Source organism: Mobula birostris, chromosome 25 (assembly GCF_030028105.1).
Source record: "Mobula birostris isolate sMobBir1 chromosome 25, sMobBir1.hap1, whole genome shotgun sequence".
Lineage (NCBI taxonomy): Eukaryota > Metazoa > Chordata > Chondrichthyes > Myliobatiformes > Myliobatidae > Mobula > Mobula birostris.
In genome coordinates, this window is record NC_092394.1 from 13,999,062 (window position 1) to 14,015,734 (window position 16,673).

Genomic DNA, 16,673 nt, shown 5'->3' on the forward strand with positions numbered 1-16,673 from the left:
AGAACTATAAAAATAGATTTGCTTTATCTGTTATAACTTTATGAAATACTCACCAAGCATCTAACCAAGTTTTCACAATCTTGCCCACAATGTGGTAAAAGGCTTCAAACAACTGCATTGCTGTTGTGCATTATCACCAATTATTTAAATTGGGTTTTGTTTATTCAGCAACTCTGATGACAATTTGTTAAAGAATGTTGAACTATTCGACAAACTGTCCCTGAGATTTAATGGAAGAGTGCTTTTCATGAAGGACGTCTTAGGAGATGAGATTTGCTGCTGGTCATTTTATGGACAGGGCCGCAAGCTTGCTGAGGTTTGCTGCACCTCCATTGTGTATGCAACAGAAAAGAAACAGACCAAGGTATGTGAGGAAAATAATCAATGTCAATAAGCCTTTTAATAACATGAAAGTTGATATTTTCTGTCTGCTAATTTAACATAATTTGAAATTTTGCTTATAAATATCTAAATATGGTGCATTGATTGGATGAATCCTGTCCTGAAGGAACAGGAACCAAAGGACTAAGTTGAAATTGCATTGTGATATGGTCTTTTATCCCGGAAGAGAAAGCAGAGTTAACAGCTTTGCATGCTATTGAGACTATTCCAGAGTTCTCCAAACCAGTGACATTATAACATTTGGATGCAGGATTTCAATAGTCCTTGTTTAAATAATATTGTTTTGGTGTATATTGTAGAAAAATTTACAGGAACAAACTGTTGCAAAACATTCAATGGCTTGTGCCATCTGACACTCAAGTTCATCTCCAAGTCAAGTAGCTAAGTCTGCTGAGTTTTCAGACAGATTCATTGGTATGTTTTGCCATCGTATTTGTATGTGAAAGAAAATTTAAATTGATGTACAAAATTCTCCACCTGGAAGTTTGCAACTTTAACTTCATTTTTCCTTGTGCAGGTTGAATTTCCTGAAGCAAGAATTTATGAAGAGACATTGAATGTCTTGCTTTATGAAACACCACGTGTACCTGATAACTTGCTGTTAGAGGCTACTAGTCGGACATCTGCTCAAGGGTCACATAGTGAAGATGAAGAGGCGTTGGAAGTTAGAGATCGTGTGCGTAGAATACACGTGAAAAGGTACAGCTCATATGATGACAGACCCCTTGGACACCAGCCTGCCTATAGAGACTAAAACTAACCAGATTCTTGGGTATGGCAATAATTATAATTTTAACAAAAAAAGTACTAATGGTTACCACTGTGCAGATCATGGATTATGAAGATAACTGACATGGCAGAAGGGAAAACCGGAATGCTTTTAAGTTTAATTTGATATGTTTGTTCTGTTACTTTGATTTTTCTCCTTCTGGAAGAAAATGTCTTAAGTGGAACTGAAATACATCCTAAAACCTGTGCATAATTTTCCTTTATTGTAGATGATCTTTTCATTGATGTTTGGCATATTCCAGAAACCTGAAATCCAAATCGATGTAACTTATTACAGCACCTGACTAGCTTGTGACAATAGGGATTCAATACTAATGCCATGAATTGTCATTCTCTCATGCCCATGAACCATTTGAGAGAGAATCAATTACCACCAAACCCCCAGCTGGCAGCTGCACATTTGCAGCAGACTATGGAGGCCTTTAATAAAGTGCCTCGCCTCTTTTTTTTTCATTCTTACTTCATTTTGGATTCTGCCCTTGTATCACAGGGAAATCCAAATGTGTGCCTGAGCAGGAATGTCTGCCCATGTTTATACTTGGCTTGCTTTCTTGTTCTGAAATCATCAGCATCTTATTGCATGTACTTCCAAGGCTAACAAGGAAGTACTCATTTATACCAATTGACCGTTGGAGTATTTCAGTCAAAAGTTGCTGTACGCAAAAAAGATTTTTTTTTCTGGGAGGTGAAGTTGAGGGAATGAGAAATATAGTTCCCATTTCTTACAGCTCCTCACCCAAAGTATTATTTCAAGTTGATTGCAATTACAATTTTTTCACACACCTAATGTTGGTTTGGTTAACAACATTTGGGATTTAAGTACATGAAATTTTTGGATAGTTCTGAAACATTCCACTTGCTACAAACCTCACAGAATAGTGGCAGCTTGTATTTGTGCTGAAGTATTTCATGTATATTTAATCTGGTTTGTTCAGTTTTCTTGTTAATATATAGTATGGGATGATCCCTATTTTCTCCTTTCAATATAATGGTAGCACAGCTGTGCAGGTGAAAATTTATTTTGACTGGACCAGAATGTTAAATTTCTGTTTTTGTATTTATGTACTTACTGTTCTTCTGGACTGGGATGCTTAAAGCTATTTTGTTCCATATAGTACAAAATAGTGATGTGTCTAACATTTGCCTGAAGTAAAATTGCAGTTTGTTTACTAATATAGTTTTTCATGAAGTTGTATTTAAATAACGTGTAAGTGGCTCTGGTTTCCAACCAGAGAAGTTTGTGTTTGATAACTGCCAGTGAACATTGTAGAATATTTCCATGCACCGGAGCTGTCTTCAGGTCAGAGATAAAATAACTGGCAGAATTTATTCTTATTCAACTCTCGGCCCTATCTTCCCACTCTGTCACATCACCTGCTGCAATATAGAGCAGATTTGGCTAACTGGGGGGGGGAGAGAGATTAAAAAAACTTCTAGAACTGAGTCAATGTGCCAAAAATGGAGCCTCTTTTTTGCAGGTGATCCAGATTTCTTCACCTTTTCCTTTCAGTGGTGGTCGCAGCTGCAGTAGGAGCTCAGGTGCAGTTCTTCACATCAGTAGGATACGTTCTCACATTCCTATGTATTTAATCACAAGCTACTTGCCTCAGTGCCAATAATAATTAAAACTCACTGAATTCACTTTGCAGTAACATTTTCCGGGTGTCTATATTTCTAAGTTCGCCTTGCCCTAAGAGCTAGAGCTGTCTCCATACTGAACAGCTACCTCATAAAAGCAGCAATATTTCCACTTATAAAAGTATTGTGTGGGATCTCAGACTTCCCGGTAGCATCCCTAAACCATGGTTCAGTAAGAAGGGGATTCTCAAAATATGATTGTTCTTTCTTTTTTTTTTGTGGCAATCTACCTCCTTGATATATATCACCCAAAGCTTTGTTAGCAGACTGACAACCTGAGCTAAGGTGGTAGTTTTTCACATTAGTTTTAAGTTTTACAAAATAACAAACTGCTGTCTACTTTGATTTTAAGAGGTTGTCAACATGTTAAGCAAGCAGTAGCTTGATGTTAAGCCAGGAACGGATTAAAATTAAAAAAAATACATAGCCACCTACCATAGGTACTGAGTCAAGCAAGCCCATTTGTTATATCAGTACCTACATCATTGGATGCTGGAAAAAAACTAAATCAAAGGCTCTATTACAGAGATAAATACAAAAAAAAGTTTGTGTAACCAACCATCTCAAGTGAATTAAAATCAGTTGCCGATAGTAAACGTTTAAAATTCCAGTTTTCTCACTAAATTTGGTGACTAAGGAAATGCGTCCTCTTGGAGCTTTTTTCTTCCACCAAGGCACTCTTCTATCATATTTTTGAGCTGTTTGTATTCTGGCAATTTCTCAGTGAAGATCTTACCCAAGTCCTTGTCAACCACAACTGCAGCACTATAGGCCCTCTCGAAAATAGCACCTGAAAATCATCGTCATGAACAATGCACAGACTTGGACAGAATATTTTTTTTTAAATCACATGGACCCTTTTGAGGGACTTTGATAACTCTAAAATCTTCCATGGTAGCGTAGCAGTTAATGCATCACTCAACAGCATCAGCAATTACTGATCAGGGTTCTATTCCCACCGCTGTTTATAAGGAGCTTGTATGTTCTCCCTGTGACATAGTTGGTTTGCTGCTGGTGCTGTTGTTTCTTCCCATGTTCCAAAGACATGGTTAGGGTTAGTGATTTGGGGGGAGTGCTGTGTTGGTGCCAGATGCCCAGCGACACTTGGCAAACTGTCCAGCAAAACCCTTGCTAATTTGATGCAATTGATGCATTTCACTAATTCTAATGGTCAGGCATAGTTTTAAAACTTGTGTTAGCAAGTGGACAAGGTCTTATCAATAATGGGTCTTGGGTAAAGCAAGACTACATTGTAGAGGGCATACATTGGATCTTAATAAAAGTGTTTTAGTAAAATTTGACTGTGTAACAGATGTACAACCCTTAACCCATTCATTGGGTTTAATATCACTTTAAAAAGTGTACAACTCTGATCCTTGCTAAGGCAGGCTAGTCATCAGCAAAATTTACGACAGCAATAAAATCACTCATGCCACAATAAAACCTCATCCACCACTAACCACTGAGTATAATATATCCACGGTAATATAAAATGGAGGAACATGTGTCACCCTGCTTCACTGCTCTTGGGTTATCAGTAAATGTCAGTAAAATACACACTCAGTGGCCACTTGATTAGGTACAGGAGTGTAACCCAGTGTGGTTTTCTGCTGCTGTGGCCTATCCACCAAGGTTCAATGTGTTGAATTCAGAGATGCTCTTCTACACACCATTATTGTAACTCCTGATTTATTGGGTGGTTGCCTTCCTGTCAGCTTGAAATAGTAGTCTGGCTATTCTCCTCTCTTCTGACCTCTTTCATCAAGAACATTTTCATGCATAGAATTGCCTGTCACTGGATGCTTTTCCCCCACCACCCCCCACACCATTCCCTGTAACCTTTAGAGATAGCTGAGTATGAAAATCCCCAGAGATCGGTTTCTGAGATACTCAAACCACCCTGTCTGGCACCAACAATCATTCCACAGTCAGAGACACTTGAAGCACATTTCTTCATTCCAGTGTTTGGCCTGAATGACAGCTGAAGCTCTTGACCATGTCTGCGTTCTTTTATTCATTGAATTGCTGCTACATGATTGGTTGATTAGATTTTTGTATTAATGAACAAGTGTACCTAATAAAATGGCCACTGAGTGTAGATGTGTATAAAATGGATGTTAGGCTGCATAGGGCCCAAAATCCTGGGTAGGATCATTAGAAACTATTGGCTTGTCTTTCTAATTCCTCTTATCCCCCTTCACAAGGTTCATTAACTAATGCAATGTTTTGATTGTATCTAGAAGTGGCTGCCGAAATTCCTTCTACTGGACATTGTGGTTGATTACCTTAGCCAATAGTTTTGCTGGAATCCTGATGAACACACTTAATGAACCTGTAGTAATTGGCCCCTAATTATGAATAGTCTTTGACTTAATGGATCATCTGACTTTGGACTAAGGAGTATGCAGTTGTTTTAACAATTGATGGAAAACAGCTGCAGGTTACAAGAAATATAGCTGAACTAAAATCATGACATCCATCCTAACATCACTCAAAGGTCAAACTGTCACCAGCAGCTGTATATTTTTTTTTAAATCCAAGTGCATTTCAAATATCTTGTGTTGATATTCTTTAAAGGAAGTTAATTATTAGAAACAAGAACATAAGAAAATAGGGACAGGTGTAGGCCATCAGGCTCCAGGTCTGCCCTCCTGTTCAGTGCAATCAAGGCAGATCTATGCTAGCTTCAACTCTTGTTCTACACCAGTTCCCCATAACCCTCATCTTTTCAAATATCTTTTCTATATCTACCTTAAATTTATCTATTGATACACCCTTGTGATCAGAGAATTTCTGAGAAGAATTTTCTACAGCTCACTTTTAAATGTCCATATCCTATTTTGCAGCAATGTCCTTTTGTTCATGAATCCTACACAAGTGGAAACGTCTCTACATCTACCCTGTCAAGATCCTCAATTTCTAAGCTCCAAAAGATACTTGATAGAAAAACCCTCTCATCTGACAAATTAGCCTTTGGACTACCTCCAATACATGCGTATCAGGACATAAACGAATCACAGTGGTTGTTTTCCAACCTTTATATGTCCTTTTGGGATTGAACAAGTTTTGAACTATTGGGCCCACTATCCCTGCAGCCACTTCCTTTAAAATGCTTGAGTGTGGATTGTTACACCCTGGCAATTTGTCTTTTAGGTCCATGGATTGCTCTGTATCACATGTGACTGGGCATTTTACAGGTCCCTTGTTTTTTATTAGAAATTAGCCTTTCTGTTATCCTGGGGAATATTTGCAGAATCCTCCATGGCAAAGACTGCTACAAAAATTAATCTAACATAACTGAAATATTTCTTTCCTGTTATTAATTCACCAGCCTCTAGAGGTCTCACCTCTGCTTTAACTGCCCACTTCCATAGAAACTATTATGACATGCAAGTTTTATCTCGGAATCAGCTTTTTTTTCCCCCTCGTGAGCTTTTTCACTCTTTTGTTGCTAGGTCCAAAAGCTTTCCAGTCCTTTGGCCTACCATCAGTCCTTGCCTCCTTCTTTGCCCCATCTTTCACTTCAATATTAAGCTTGACCCTTTGGCTGACCAGAGATTGTGCCTCTTTATCACCATGTCCCTCTTTCTAATTTGGATAAATTCCTGTTGAATGTTATGGACCAGCTATTTGAATATCTGATAGTGTACTGCCTTGTACCTTGACTCTTTCCCCAGTCTACCTTTGACAACTGCCATTTTCATACCATTATAATTGTGCTTCATTAAAACAATGATATTTACCCTGAAGTTGCATCTGTATATTGATTTAGATTTGGGTTTATTTATCACATGTACATCGAAACCTACAGTGAAATGCATCATTTGTGTTACAACCAACACACCCGAGGATCTGCTAGGGGGACCCATAATTGTCACCACACATTCTGGTGCCAACATACCATCCCTGCAATGCTCAGCAGAACAATTCAAATGGTGGCAATAACAACAGCAGAACAAAACAAGACAACAGCAAAATTAAGCACCTTTCCCACCCTCCTACCCACTCACACACGTGGGCAGGCCGCCTCCAGACCTCTCAATGTCCTCAAAGACCTTTCACTCCTCTTAATCCTTCCTCATTACTCATGAGCAACTCCGAAATAGCCTGTTCCTGCACAGGTTCTGTCATGCACTATTATAAGAAGGACTCCATCATGCGTTCTACAAAATCTAATATGATATCTGTGCCATTTTGGTTTGTCCAATCAATAAACAGGTTAAAATTCCTTCAAACAAGCCCTAGAAATTTCCCCATTAATACTTCTAACTGTGTCTTTCCCTGACTATTTGTGATTTTGATCTAAACTGGTCTACCGCCTTTATCAGTGACTCAACGATGCTCTGATACCTTCCTTGATTAACAATATTACCTTCACCTCTTCCTCTTTGGGCCCATTCTTTTGCAACATGGTATAAGCTGGAATGTTGAGCATCCATTCATCCTGCAATTGTGCCTCGAGGATACTTGTATGTTGCTATGTGCTGTTAACTCATCTATCTTATTATAAACATTAAATGAAGTCAGTTAAGCTTTGATTTTCCTCATAGTTTTTACTAATTCTGGATTTACTCTGTGCTACATTTTTTTTACATTTTCAGCCCCAGCCTGTTGGTTTCCCTTTCATCATTCCATGCCACCACTTTGATTTCCTCTTGGCCTTTATTAAGCATCCCATTCATGGAGTCCTCTACCCTTCTATTTTGTTTAATGTCCTTTCCATAACCCTATTTTTATATTTATTTTATAATAAATGAGATAAATCCACCCAGATCTTCAACATGGAGCTAACCTCTGGTTCACTGGTTTGGGAAGTCGAATGACCCAGATTTTCTTACATGGCCCAAGGTACACAATACTCAATGTCAAATCTGAAATATTTCATTAAACTACACCAATATTACCATTCAGTATAAATCATAAACCATGAGCAAAAAGTAACATCTTTTTGCTTAAATGTTTCAACTAAATTATTATTTTCCCACAATTTGTTTGCATTGAGTGGTGACATTTAAACTGTGCTTAGTGTATGTGTTTTTATATCCCCCGTTATTCGGCCAATTTGTAACCCACGTACTGCAGTGATAAAGATTCAGCTCACAACTGTGGATTCTCTTAGTGGAATTAACCTTTAAAATGGTCGGTTAACTAACAAACTGGAATACTCACTTGCAAAACCACTCTGTAAATAAATTTGCTGGTTACACTGTGATGGATTATTTTTTTCCACGATGTTGCTGTGTCGCACACATTTCAAACTAACTGAAGTAGCACTACCTGAGGAATAACTTTATAAAAGTGTATCCTGTGCAGAACAGTGTTGCTCCTTTTTAAATATTGTTAAGCAAAAATGTTTACCAACCTTAATAAAATTTGTGTTGATTGCTGTTACGCATGATCTGTTTTTACCACAGTGTCATGGTTTATAATGTATATATTGTATGTTTCAATGACTTGCAACAGTGCAGTCATTGCCTTGAAGATAAAGTGGAATTAAAAACAGCAAAAATCACCTATCTTTGGAAGGGTGTGTAAAAACATACACTCTGTAGCCACTTTATTAGGTACAAGAGTGGAACCTGGTGTGGTCTTCTGCTGCTGTACCCAATCCATTTCAAGGTTTGACATGTTCAATCAGAGATGCTCTTCTGCACAACACCATTGTAACGTGTTGTTATTTGAGTCACTGTTGCTTTCTTGTCATCCTGAATCAGTCTGGCCATTCTCCACTGACCTCCCTCATTGACAAGTCTTTCACCCACAGAACTTCCTCTCACTGGATTTTTTTTTTTTTTGTTTTCCCAGCATGATAATCCCGGGAGATCAGCAATTTCTGTGATACTCAAACCACCCCATGTGGCACCAACAAACATTCCATGGTCAAAGTCACTTTTTTCCCTTTTCCAATGTTTGTTCTGAACAACAACTGAACTTCTTGACCATGACTACATGCTTTTATACATTGAGTTCCTGCCACATGATAGGCTGATTAGATATTTACATTAATGTGCAGGTGTACTTAATAGAGTGGACATTGAGTGTACATACTTAATATTTACATAAATAAATGACAGGTAATGTTATATAATGGCACCTAATGAGCATTTCATTCCTACTAATGGCAAAATGCTCCAACTTAGTATCAACACTACATATTAATCTCACCTTTGTGCCAGAATAGTAAATACATTCTTTTTCTTTAAATTCTAAGTATGCTTTATAGCCTTCATGAAAGGAGTTTAATGTTAGAGGATTGTGTTGTGAAATTACAAACACTAGAAATTAAGTTTAAGCCATTAAACCTCATTTCATTAAGGACATATCACAATGCGCAACCCCTGTAAGAAAATATCTAGGTAACACTGAATGTGTTCTGATGATCACAAATGAAATTTGCCATGTGTAAATTGGTTTACTATTGTAACATGTGACAAGGTAGTGAATTTCTTTTGTTTAGCATGCAACACAGACATCATTTCAGTGTGTCAGTACATTGAGGTAATAGAAGGGAAAAGCAATAACAGTGCAGAATAAAGTGTTACAGAGGAAGTGTATTGCAGGCAGGCGATTTGGTGTAAGGCCAGTGTGAAGGATTAAAGAATAATATACAGTGCTGTGCAAAAGTTTTAGGCACTTACATATAGCTAGGGTACCAAAGACTTTTGCACAGTACAAAAAAACAAATTTCATGACATTTATGTGAGTGATGATCAGTCTTCTTCTGATATGGGTCTTTATTGTGGATTGAGAGTGGGAAGGGAGCAGGGGAGAGGGGAATCATGGTTGGGAAAAGTGGAAGGGAGCAGGAAGCACCAGAGAGACATTCTGTAATGATCAATACACCAGTTGCTTGGAATCACCTTGCCTGGTGTCTGAGACTGGGTGTGTCTGCACCTGCAGCACCCTCCTGCCCTGAAACACTGCCACCTGATCCATGCCCCTCCCACAGCGCTCCACTCTCGCCATTCCCAATATCCTTTGTTCCTGCTACATTTACAAACTCGCTCTTTACTCCACATTGACAAATATAGTTCTTGCAAAAATGCCATCCCCTTCTCGCAATTCCTCCGTCTCTACCGCATCTGCTCTCAGGACGAGGCTTTTCATTCCAGGACGAGGGAGATGTCCTCCTTTTTTAAAGAAAGGGGCTTCCCTTCCTTCACTATCAACTCTGCTCTCAAACGCATCTCCCCTATTTCATGTACATCTGCTCTCACTCCATCCTCCCACCACCCCACTAGGAATAGGGTTCCCCTTGTCCTCACCTACCACCCCACCAGCCTCCGGGTCCAACATATTATTCTCTGTAACTTCCGCCACCTCCAACGGGATCCCACCACTAAGCACATCTTTCCCTTCCCCCCCCCCCACTGCTTTCTGCAAGGATCGCTCCCTACACGACCCCCTTGTCCATTCGTCCCTCCCCATCCCTCCCCACTGATCTCCCTCCTGGCACTTATCCTTGTAAGCGGAGCAAGTGCTACACATGCCCTTACACTTCCTCCCTTACCACCATTCAGGGCCCCAGACAGTCCTTCCAGGTGAGGCGACACTTCACCTGTGAGTCGGCTGGGGTGATATATTGCGTCCGGTGCTCTCGATGTGGTCTTCTATATATTGGCCAGACCCGACGTAGACTGGGAGACCGCTTTGCTGAATACCTACGCTCTGTCCGCCAGAGAAAGCAGGATCTCCCAGTGGCCACACATTTTAATTCCACATCCCATTCCCATTCTGACATGTCTGTCCATGGCCTCCTCTACTGTAAAGATGAAGCCACACTCAGGTTGGAGGAACAACACCTTATATTCTGTCTGGGTAGCCTCCAACCTGATGGCATGAACATCAACTTCTCTAACTTCTGCTAATGCCCCACCTCCCCCTCGTACCCCATCCGTTATTTATTTTTATACACACATTCTTTCTCTCACTCTCCTTTTTCTCCCTCTGTCCCTCTGACTATACCCCTTGCCCATCCTCTGGGTTCCCTCCCCCATTTTGTCTTTCTCCCTGGGCCTCCTGTCCCATGATCCTCTCATATCCCCTTTGCCAATCACCTGTCCAGCTCTTGGCTCCATCCCTCCCCCTCCTGTCTTCTCCTATCATTTTGGATCTCGCCCTCCCCCTCCCACTTTCAAATCTCTTACTAGCTCTTCTTTCAGTTTGTCCTGACGAAGGGTCTCGGCCTGAAACGTCGACTGTACCTCTTCCTGGAGATGCTGCCTGGCCTGCTGCGTTCACCAGCAACTTTGATGGGTGTTGCTTGACAAATACAGTACTGTGCAAAGGTTTTAGGCACCCTAGCTATAGGTGCCTAATTTGCACAGTATTGAATAGTCTGCATTGTTATTCAAATATGACCAATTTGCTTGTGGTTATCATGCACGATTGTCAGAAAAATTCTACAAAGTGGCCAGGGAATCATGACATTAATGCCATTCAACCTTCAGTTTTACTGGTAGCCTGTGTTAGATTGACTGAAATCTGCCCACTCCCCATCTGATTCAACCTACACCTACCAGCCTCCTTCCTGCACCCTCTCCCCCACATGGTTTCTTCTGCCCCTCATCCCCTCTCTATCTGGTTCCATCTATCACTTACTAGATGCTGCAAATGAAAAACAAACTGCTGGAGTGACCCAGTGGTGAGAGATTGGATAAGTGCTCATTAGATGTGGAGGTAATGTATGCCTAGCTCACACCACAAGGTGAGGTGAGTTAAACTAATGAACAATTAGATGTGAGGAGCTGAGACTTCGGCAATTAAAATAAAACTAAAGATTTATTACAGAAATTAACTAGAAAAACTAGCAACAGCTCAGGCAAACTGTACCGATTCTTTATGAACTGAAAACACTGCTGATGCACAGAAGAACTCGGTCTGAGTTCCACCTGACAAGGAAGCACAATGACTCAACAAAGAGGGGTTGGCGCATCCCCTGAAATACACCCTGGAGCATGTAGGGTTTTTGGATATTGATGTTACTGTGCTAATTACATTATCCCAAATCAAGTACATCTGGTAAGTTTAACTATCCCCATGACCTTAAATGAGACACCTGGAAAACATAGCGAAAAACCAGAGCTAGTGCAAAGACGAATATTTAGACATAAAAGATAAACAATCCAGAGACAAAGCAAATGCACAAGGTGACACTGAGAAAATACAGTCTGCATGCTTATTGACAAAAAAAACTCTTTAAAAAATGGCCCTCGGTTGTGACATTAGATTTAAGGCAAAACTGTTGATATTTGCCAATGTAAGAAGTGCAGCCTCTGGCTGAAGGAGTGTATTAACTACCACCAAAATAATGAGAGTTACTCTTAATGATAATTGCAACAACAGTGAAATATTTAATGTTGTGACTTTGAAGTAACTCATCCAAATACCTTTTGAAGATGACAAGAAATTTGTGTTTTGATCATTTATTCCAAATGCTGATTAAGTGTAGGAGTCATTTATTTAAATCTTACACCCATCCCACAACGTGAGGGAGTAAAAATCTTTGCATTATGACTGTGTTGCAATGTACAGACATGTGAATTTAACAGTCTAATGTCTTGTGGAAAGAAGCTGTCCCATAGCCTGTTGGTCTGGGCTTTAATGCTGCAGCACTGTTTGCCAGACAGAAGCAGCTGAAACAATTCATGGTTGAGGTGACTGGTATCCCCGATGATCTTCTAGGCCTTCTTTTTGAACCTGCTGCTATAAATGTCCTCAGTGGAGGGAAGTTCACATCCATAGATGCACTGGGCTGTCCATACCGCTTTCTACTGTGTCCAGCGATCAAGGTTGGTGGAGTTCCCGTACCAGGCGGTGATAGCCATCAGTATGCTTTCAATGGTGCCCCTGTAGAAGGTCTTGAGGATTTGGGGGCCCATGCCAATGTACCTCAACAAGCAACAAGAAATTGTGATTAGGGATTGGTGTCTCTTTGGGAAGATGTAGATTCAATGGTAGTTTTCACATGCAAGGAGAAAGGCTAAACAATTGCAGAGGTAGGTAGGAGGTAAAAGGGAGGATATCAAAGTTCAAATAAATTTATTATCAAAGTATACCTATACAACCCTGAGATTCATTTTTCTTGTAGGTATCCTCAATAAATCCAATAACCATTATAGAATCAATGAAAGGCCACATCAAAAGGGTGGACAACCAGTGTACAAAAGACAACAAACTCTCCAAATACAAAAAAGAAATAACAACAATAATAATAAATAAATAAGCAATAAATATCAAGAACATGAGATGAAGAGACCTTGAAAGTAAGTCGATAGGTTTTGGGAACATTTCAATAATGGGGCAAGTGAAGTTAACCCCTCTGGTTCTGAAGCCTGATGGTTGAGTGGTAATCACTTTCTGAATCTGTTGGTGCGAGTCCTGAAGCTCCTGTGCCTTCTTCCTGGTGGATATTGATGAATCAATAAACAAGCCTTCATTAGCTCAATGAGTTTGAATCACAAATCAATTCTATGATTATACCATTTTACATTATGCTAATTATCCATTGGCCTTTGAGCTCAAATGCTTCATCAATAAAGCAGAATGCTCGGACTTTCATTTAATAAATTTGCAAATCAACAGTTTCAGTTCAAAGTCAATTTATTATCAAACTGTAAATGTCACCATATATTACCCTGAGACTAGTTTTCTTGCAGGCATTTACAGGAAAATAAAGAACTACAATATAATTTATGAAAATTATAAATAAACAAAGACTGACAAACAACTAATGTGAATTTTTTTTTAATGATACTGCAAACAAGATCTGTTGAGTCCTTGAAAGTGAGCCTGTAGGTTGTGGTATCAGTTAAGGAGAGCGAAATTCAAAAAGAAACAAAATGTTGGATCTTCTCAGAGCTGAGGCAGCATCCTTTGATTTCCATCCTTTGGGTTATGCAGAACGATGAGATACTCCAAGTCTGACTATTATCATGATGTTCACCACCCTGCTCCTCTCCATAGACGCTGTCTGAATTGCTGAGTTCCTCCTGCATTTTGTGTGTGTGTTACTCATCTCAAACCATAACCTTCTGTGCAGTCTGCTGTTTAACTGACCTCAGAGGGCCAAAATGGCTTGTTCCAACACGGCCTCTTCCAACAGTTGCTGCCAGGCTCAGATAGGAATGAAGCACCAACGGGTAATAATTAACACATGATGTAGTGATTTGAGTTTGACTTTGTTTTGCATAAAAGACGTACTACGTCAAACACTGCCCTTTGAGGAGCGCTGCCCCTCTACATTAAAATCTGCCTTACGCTGACGACTATTTATGGATCAAAATAGAAAAATATTTGAACGAATTGGGACTCTACAATTATTGTTCCGTATTCGGAAAAGCACGGAATTCTTACCTCTCCCTTTACAGGCAATTACTACCGCGGCCCGCAATGCTATTGCCATGTCGTTTTAACTGTACGCGTGAGCAGTACAAATGATTCATAAATATGTGACACTTCACCTGATTTCTTCTGAACACGTTGCGCTGACACCGACCGCGACGCTGGAACAGCCGCGTCATTTCGAGAGGAAACAATAATAGAAAATTTCTTGCTTGCTTTTCCCACACGGTGAGGCTGTTTGACGTTGGTTTTTTTTTATACCTATTTTTGCAGTATACCCGAAAATAGAATGTGTTAAAGACAGATCAGTCAACCGCTGGATCACACTGATGAATTATGAACAGTTAAGATTCTCGATGGTACTTCATAACTGACACGATGTAGCCACTTCCTCGAAATGTAGAGGCACATATATTGTATTTTTGTTTATATTATATACGCCAGCAATATTTATGATTTAGGGACTTGGTTACATGCTAAATTACAGGAGAGAAGTGTGCTTGGAATCTGGAATAAAATCGAGAAATGTTGCCGATACAGAGGCAAAGTGTTGTGTGAGAATGCTGATTGGAATCGAAAGCCGCTAGATAATTATCTTTAGTGATGGACGGTAATCTTATAAACTGACGATTTGCCAGATACCCCAACGTTGAAAATGAAACACAACAGCGCGAGGAAAGAATCAGAAAGCTGAATAAATTCAAACACAGGTGGCTCTGGAGAGCCATTTAAGCAACAGTTTATTCCTCAGATTTAGCACTTTCTAATTCAAAACAAAATCAGGCAACCCCATTCACCCAACACGGGTACCTAACAATTTCATTACCAACCATTCTTTACCTCTCTCTACCCACTGGCATTTTTGTTTGTTCGACATTTCCAGCACTTTCTTTTTTCCCAGATTAATTTTTCACACCTCTGCTTCTTCGGACATGAACCCAACTCTCTGAATGGAAACAGAGTGACACACACAGAGTGCTGGAGAAACTCAGCAGTTTCATCCAGACCCTGATGAAGCCACAAGAAAATGAAAGAGGAGCTATATTCACGTTACACACATCAAAGTTGCTGGTGAACGCAGCAGGCCAGGCAGCATCTGTAGGAAGAGGTACAGTCGACGTTTCAGGCCGAGACCCTTCCTCAGGACTAACTGAAGGAAGAGTGAGTAAGAGATTTGAAAGTTGGAGGGGGAGGGGGAGATCCAAAATGATAGGAGAAGACAGGAGGGGGAGGAATGGAGCCAAGAGCTGGACAGGTGATAGGTAAAAGGGATATGAGAGGATCATGAGACAGGAGGTCCGGGAAGAAAGACAAGGGGGGGGGGGGGACCCAGAGGATGGGCAAGAGATTGTCTCAGGTTGGAGGAACAACACCTTATATTCCGTCTGGGTAGCCTCCAACCTGATGGCATGAACATCAACTTCTCTAACTTCTGCTAACGCCCCACCTCCCCCCTCGTACCTCATCTGTTACTTATTTTTATGCACACATTCTTTCTCTCACTCTCCTTTTTCTCCCTCTGTCCCTCTGAATATACCTCTTGCCCATCCTCTGGGTCCCCCCCTCCCCCTTGTCTTTCTTCCCGGACCTCCTGTCCCATGATCCTCTCGTATCCCCTTTTGCCTATCACCTGTCCAGCTCTTGGCTCTATCCCTCCCCCTCCTGTCTTCTCCTATCATTTTGGATCTCCCCCTCCCCCTCCAACTTTCAAATCCCTTATTCACTCTTCCTTCAGTTAGTCCTGACGAAGGGTCTCGGCCTGAAACGTCGACTGTACCTCTTCCTACAGATGCTGCCTGGCCTGCTGCGTTCACCAGCAACTTTGATGTGTGTTGCTTGAATTTCCAGCATCTGCAGAATTCCTGTTGTTTGTGTCTATATTCATGTTCGTGGTTTAATAAACTGAAGTCCGGATGAAGCGTCTTGGCCCGAAACAAGGACTGTTTATTCCTCTCTGTATGCTGCCTGACTTGATGAGCTCCTCCAGCAATTCGTGTGCGTTGCTCTGGACGTCCAGCATCTTCAGAAACACTCGTGTTTATGATTTAAATTTTAATTGTTCCCACATTTAATCTCGGTCTTTATATATTTCAGAAGGCTAAACGTTTCCTGATGCAAAACACAGGTATTAGAATTACCACGGAATTATTGAAGAGTCGTACCGCGCCATCCCCAATCTAACAAATAATTGGCTATTGTATGGCGCCATAATGATTAAATCCAGAGATTGAGAAACGTATTCAAATCTTATTAATGCAAATTAGGAATTCAGATTTAAATAGCTAAACAAATTAGGGCTTGTTTGTAAGGATGTAAAAAAAATTTTAAAAAACAAGTGAGGTGAATAAACAGATGAAAATATAATGTGAAAAATATGTGGTCATGCAGTTCGATGAAAAAAAAAGCTTTTAAATGGCAAGAGTTTATATTAAGGCTGGAGTCAGAGGGACCTAGGTGTTCTTGTTCATGAATCATTGAAAATGAAGCATGCAGGAACAAGA

At 40.2% G+C, this 16,673-nt stretch overlaps 1 protein-coding gene across 5 annotated transcripts in view; it reads left to right on the top strand.

The window, feature by feature from the left end:
- LOC140187737 (BTB/POZ domain-containing adapter for CUL3-mediated RhoA degradation protein 2) overlaps positions 1-8,227 on the top strand; it is a 30,283-nt gene extending 22,056 nt beyond the window's left edge. For all 5 annotated transcript variants that reach the window (XM_072243373.1, XM_072243368.1, XM_072243370.1 and 2 more), the window contains 2 exons: positions 169-364; positions 920-8,227. In XM_072243373.1, coding sequence (XP_072099474.1) covers positions 169-364; positions 920-1,156 — 433 coding nt within the window. In that variant the 3' untranslated portion in view covers positions 1,157-8,227. The remainder of the gene's footprint in view (positions 1-168; positions 365-919) is intronic.
- Positions 8,228-16,673: the final 8,446 nt, after the last annotated feature.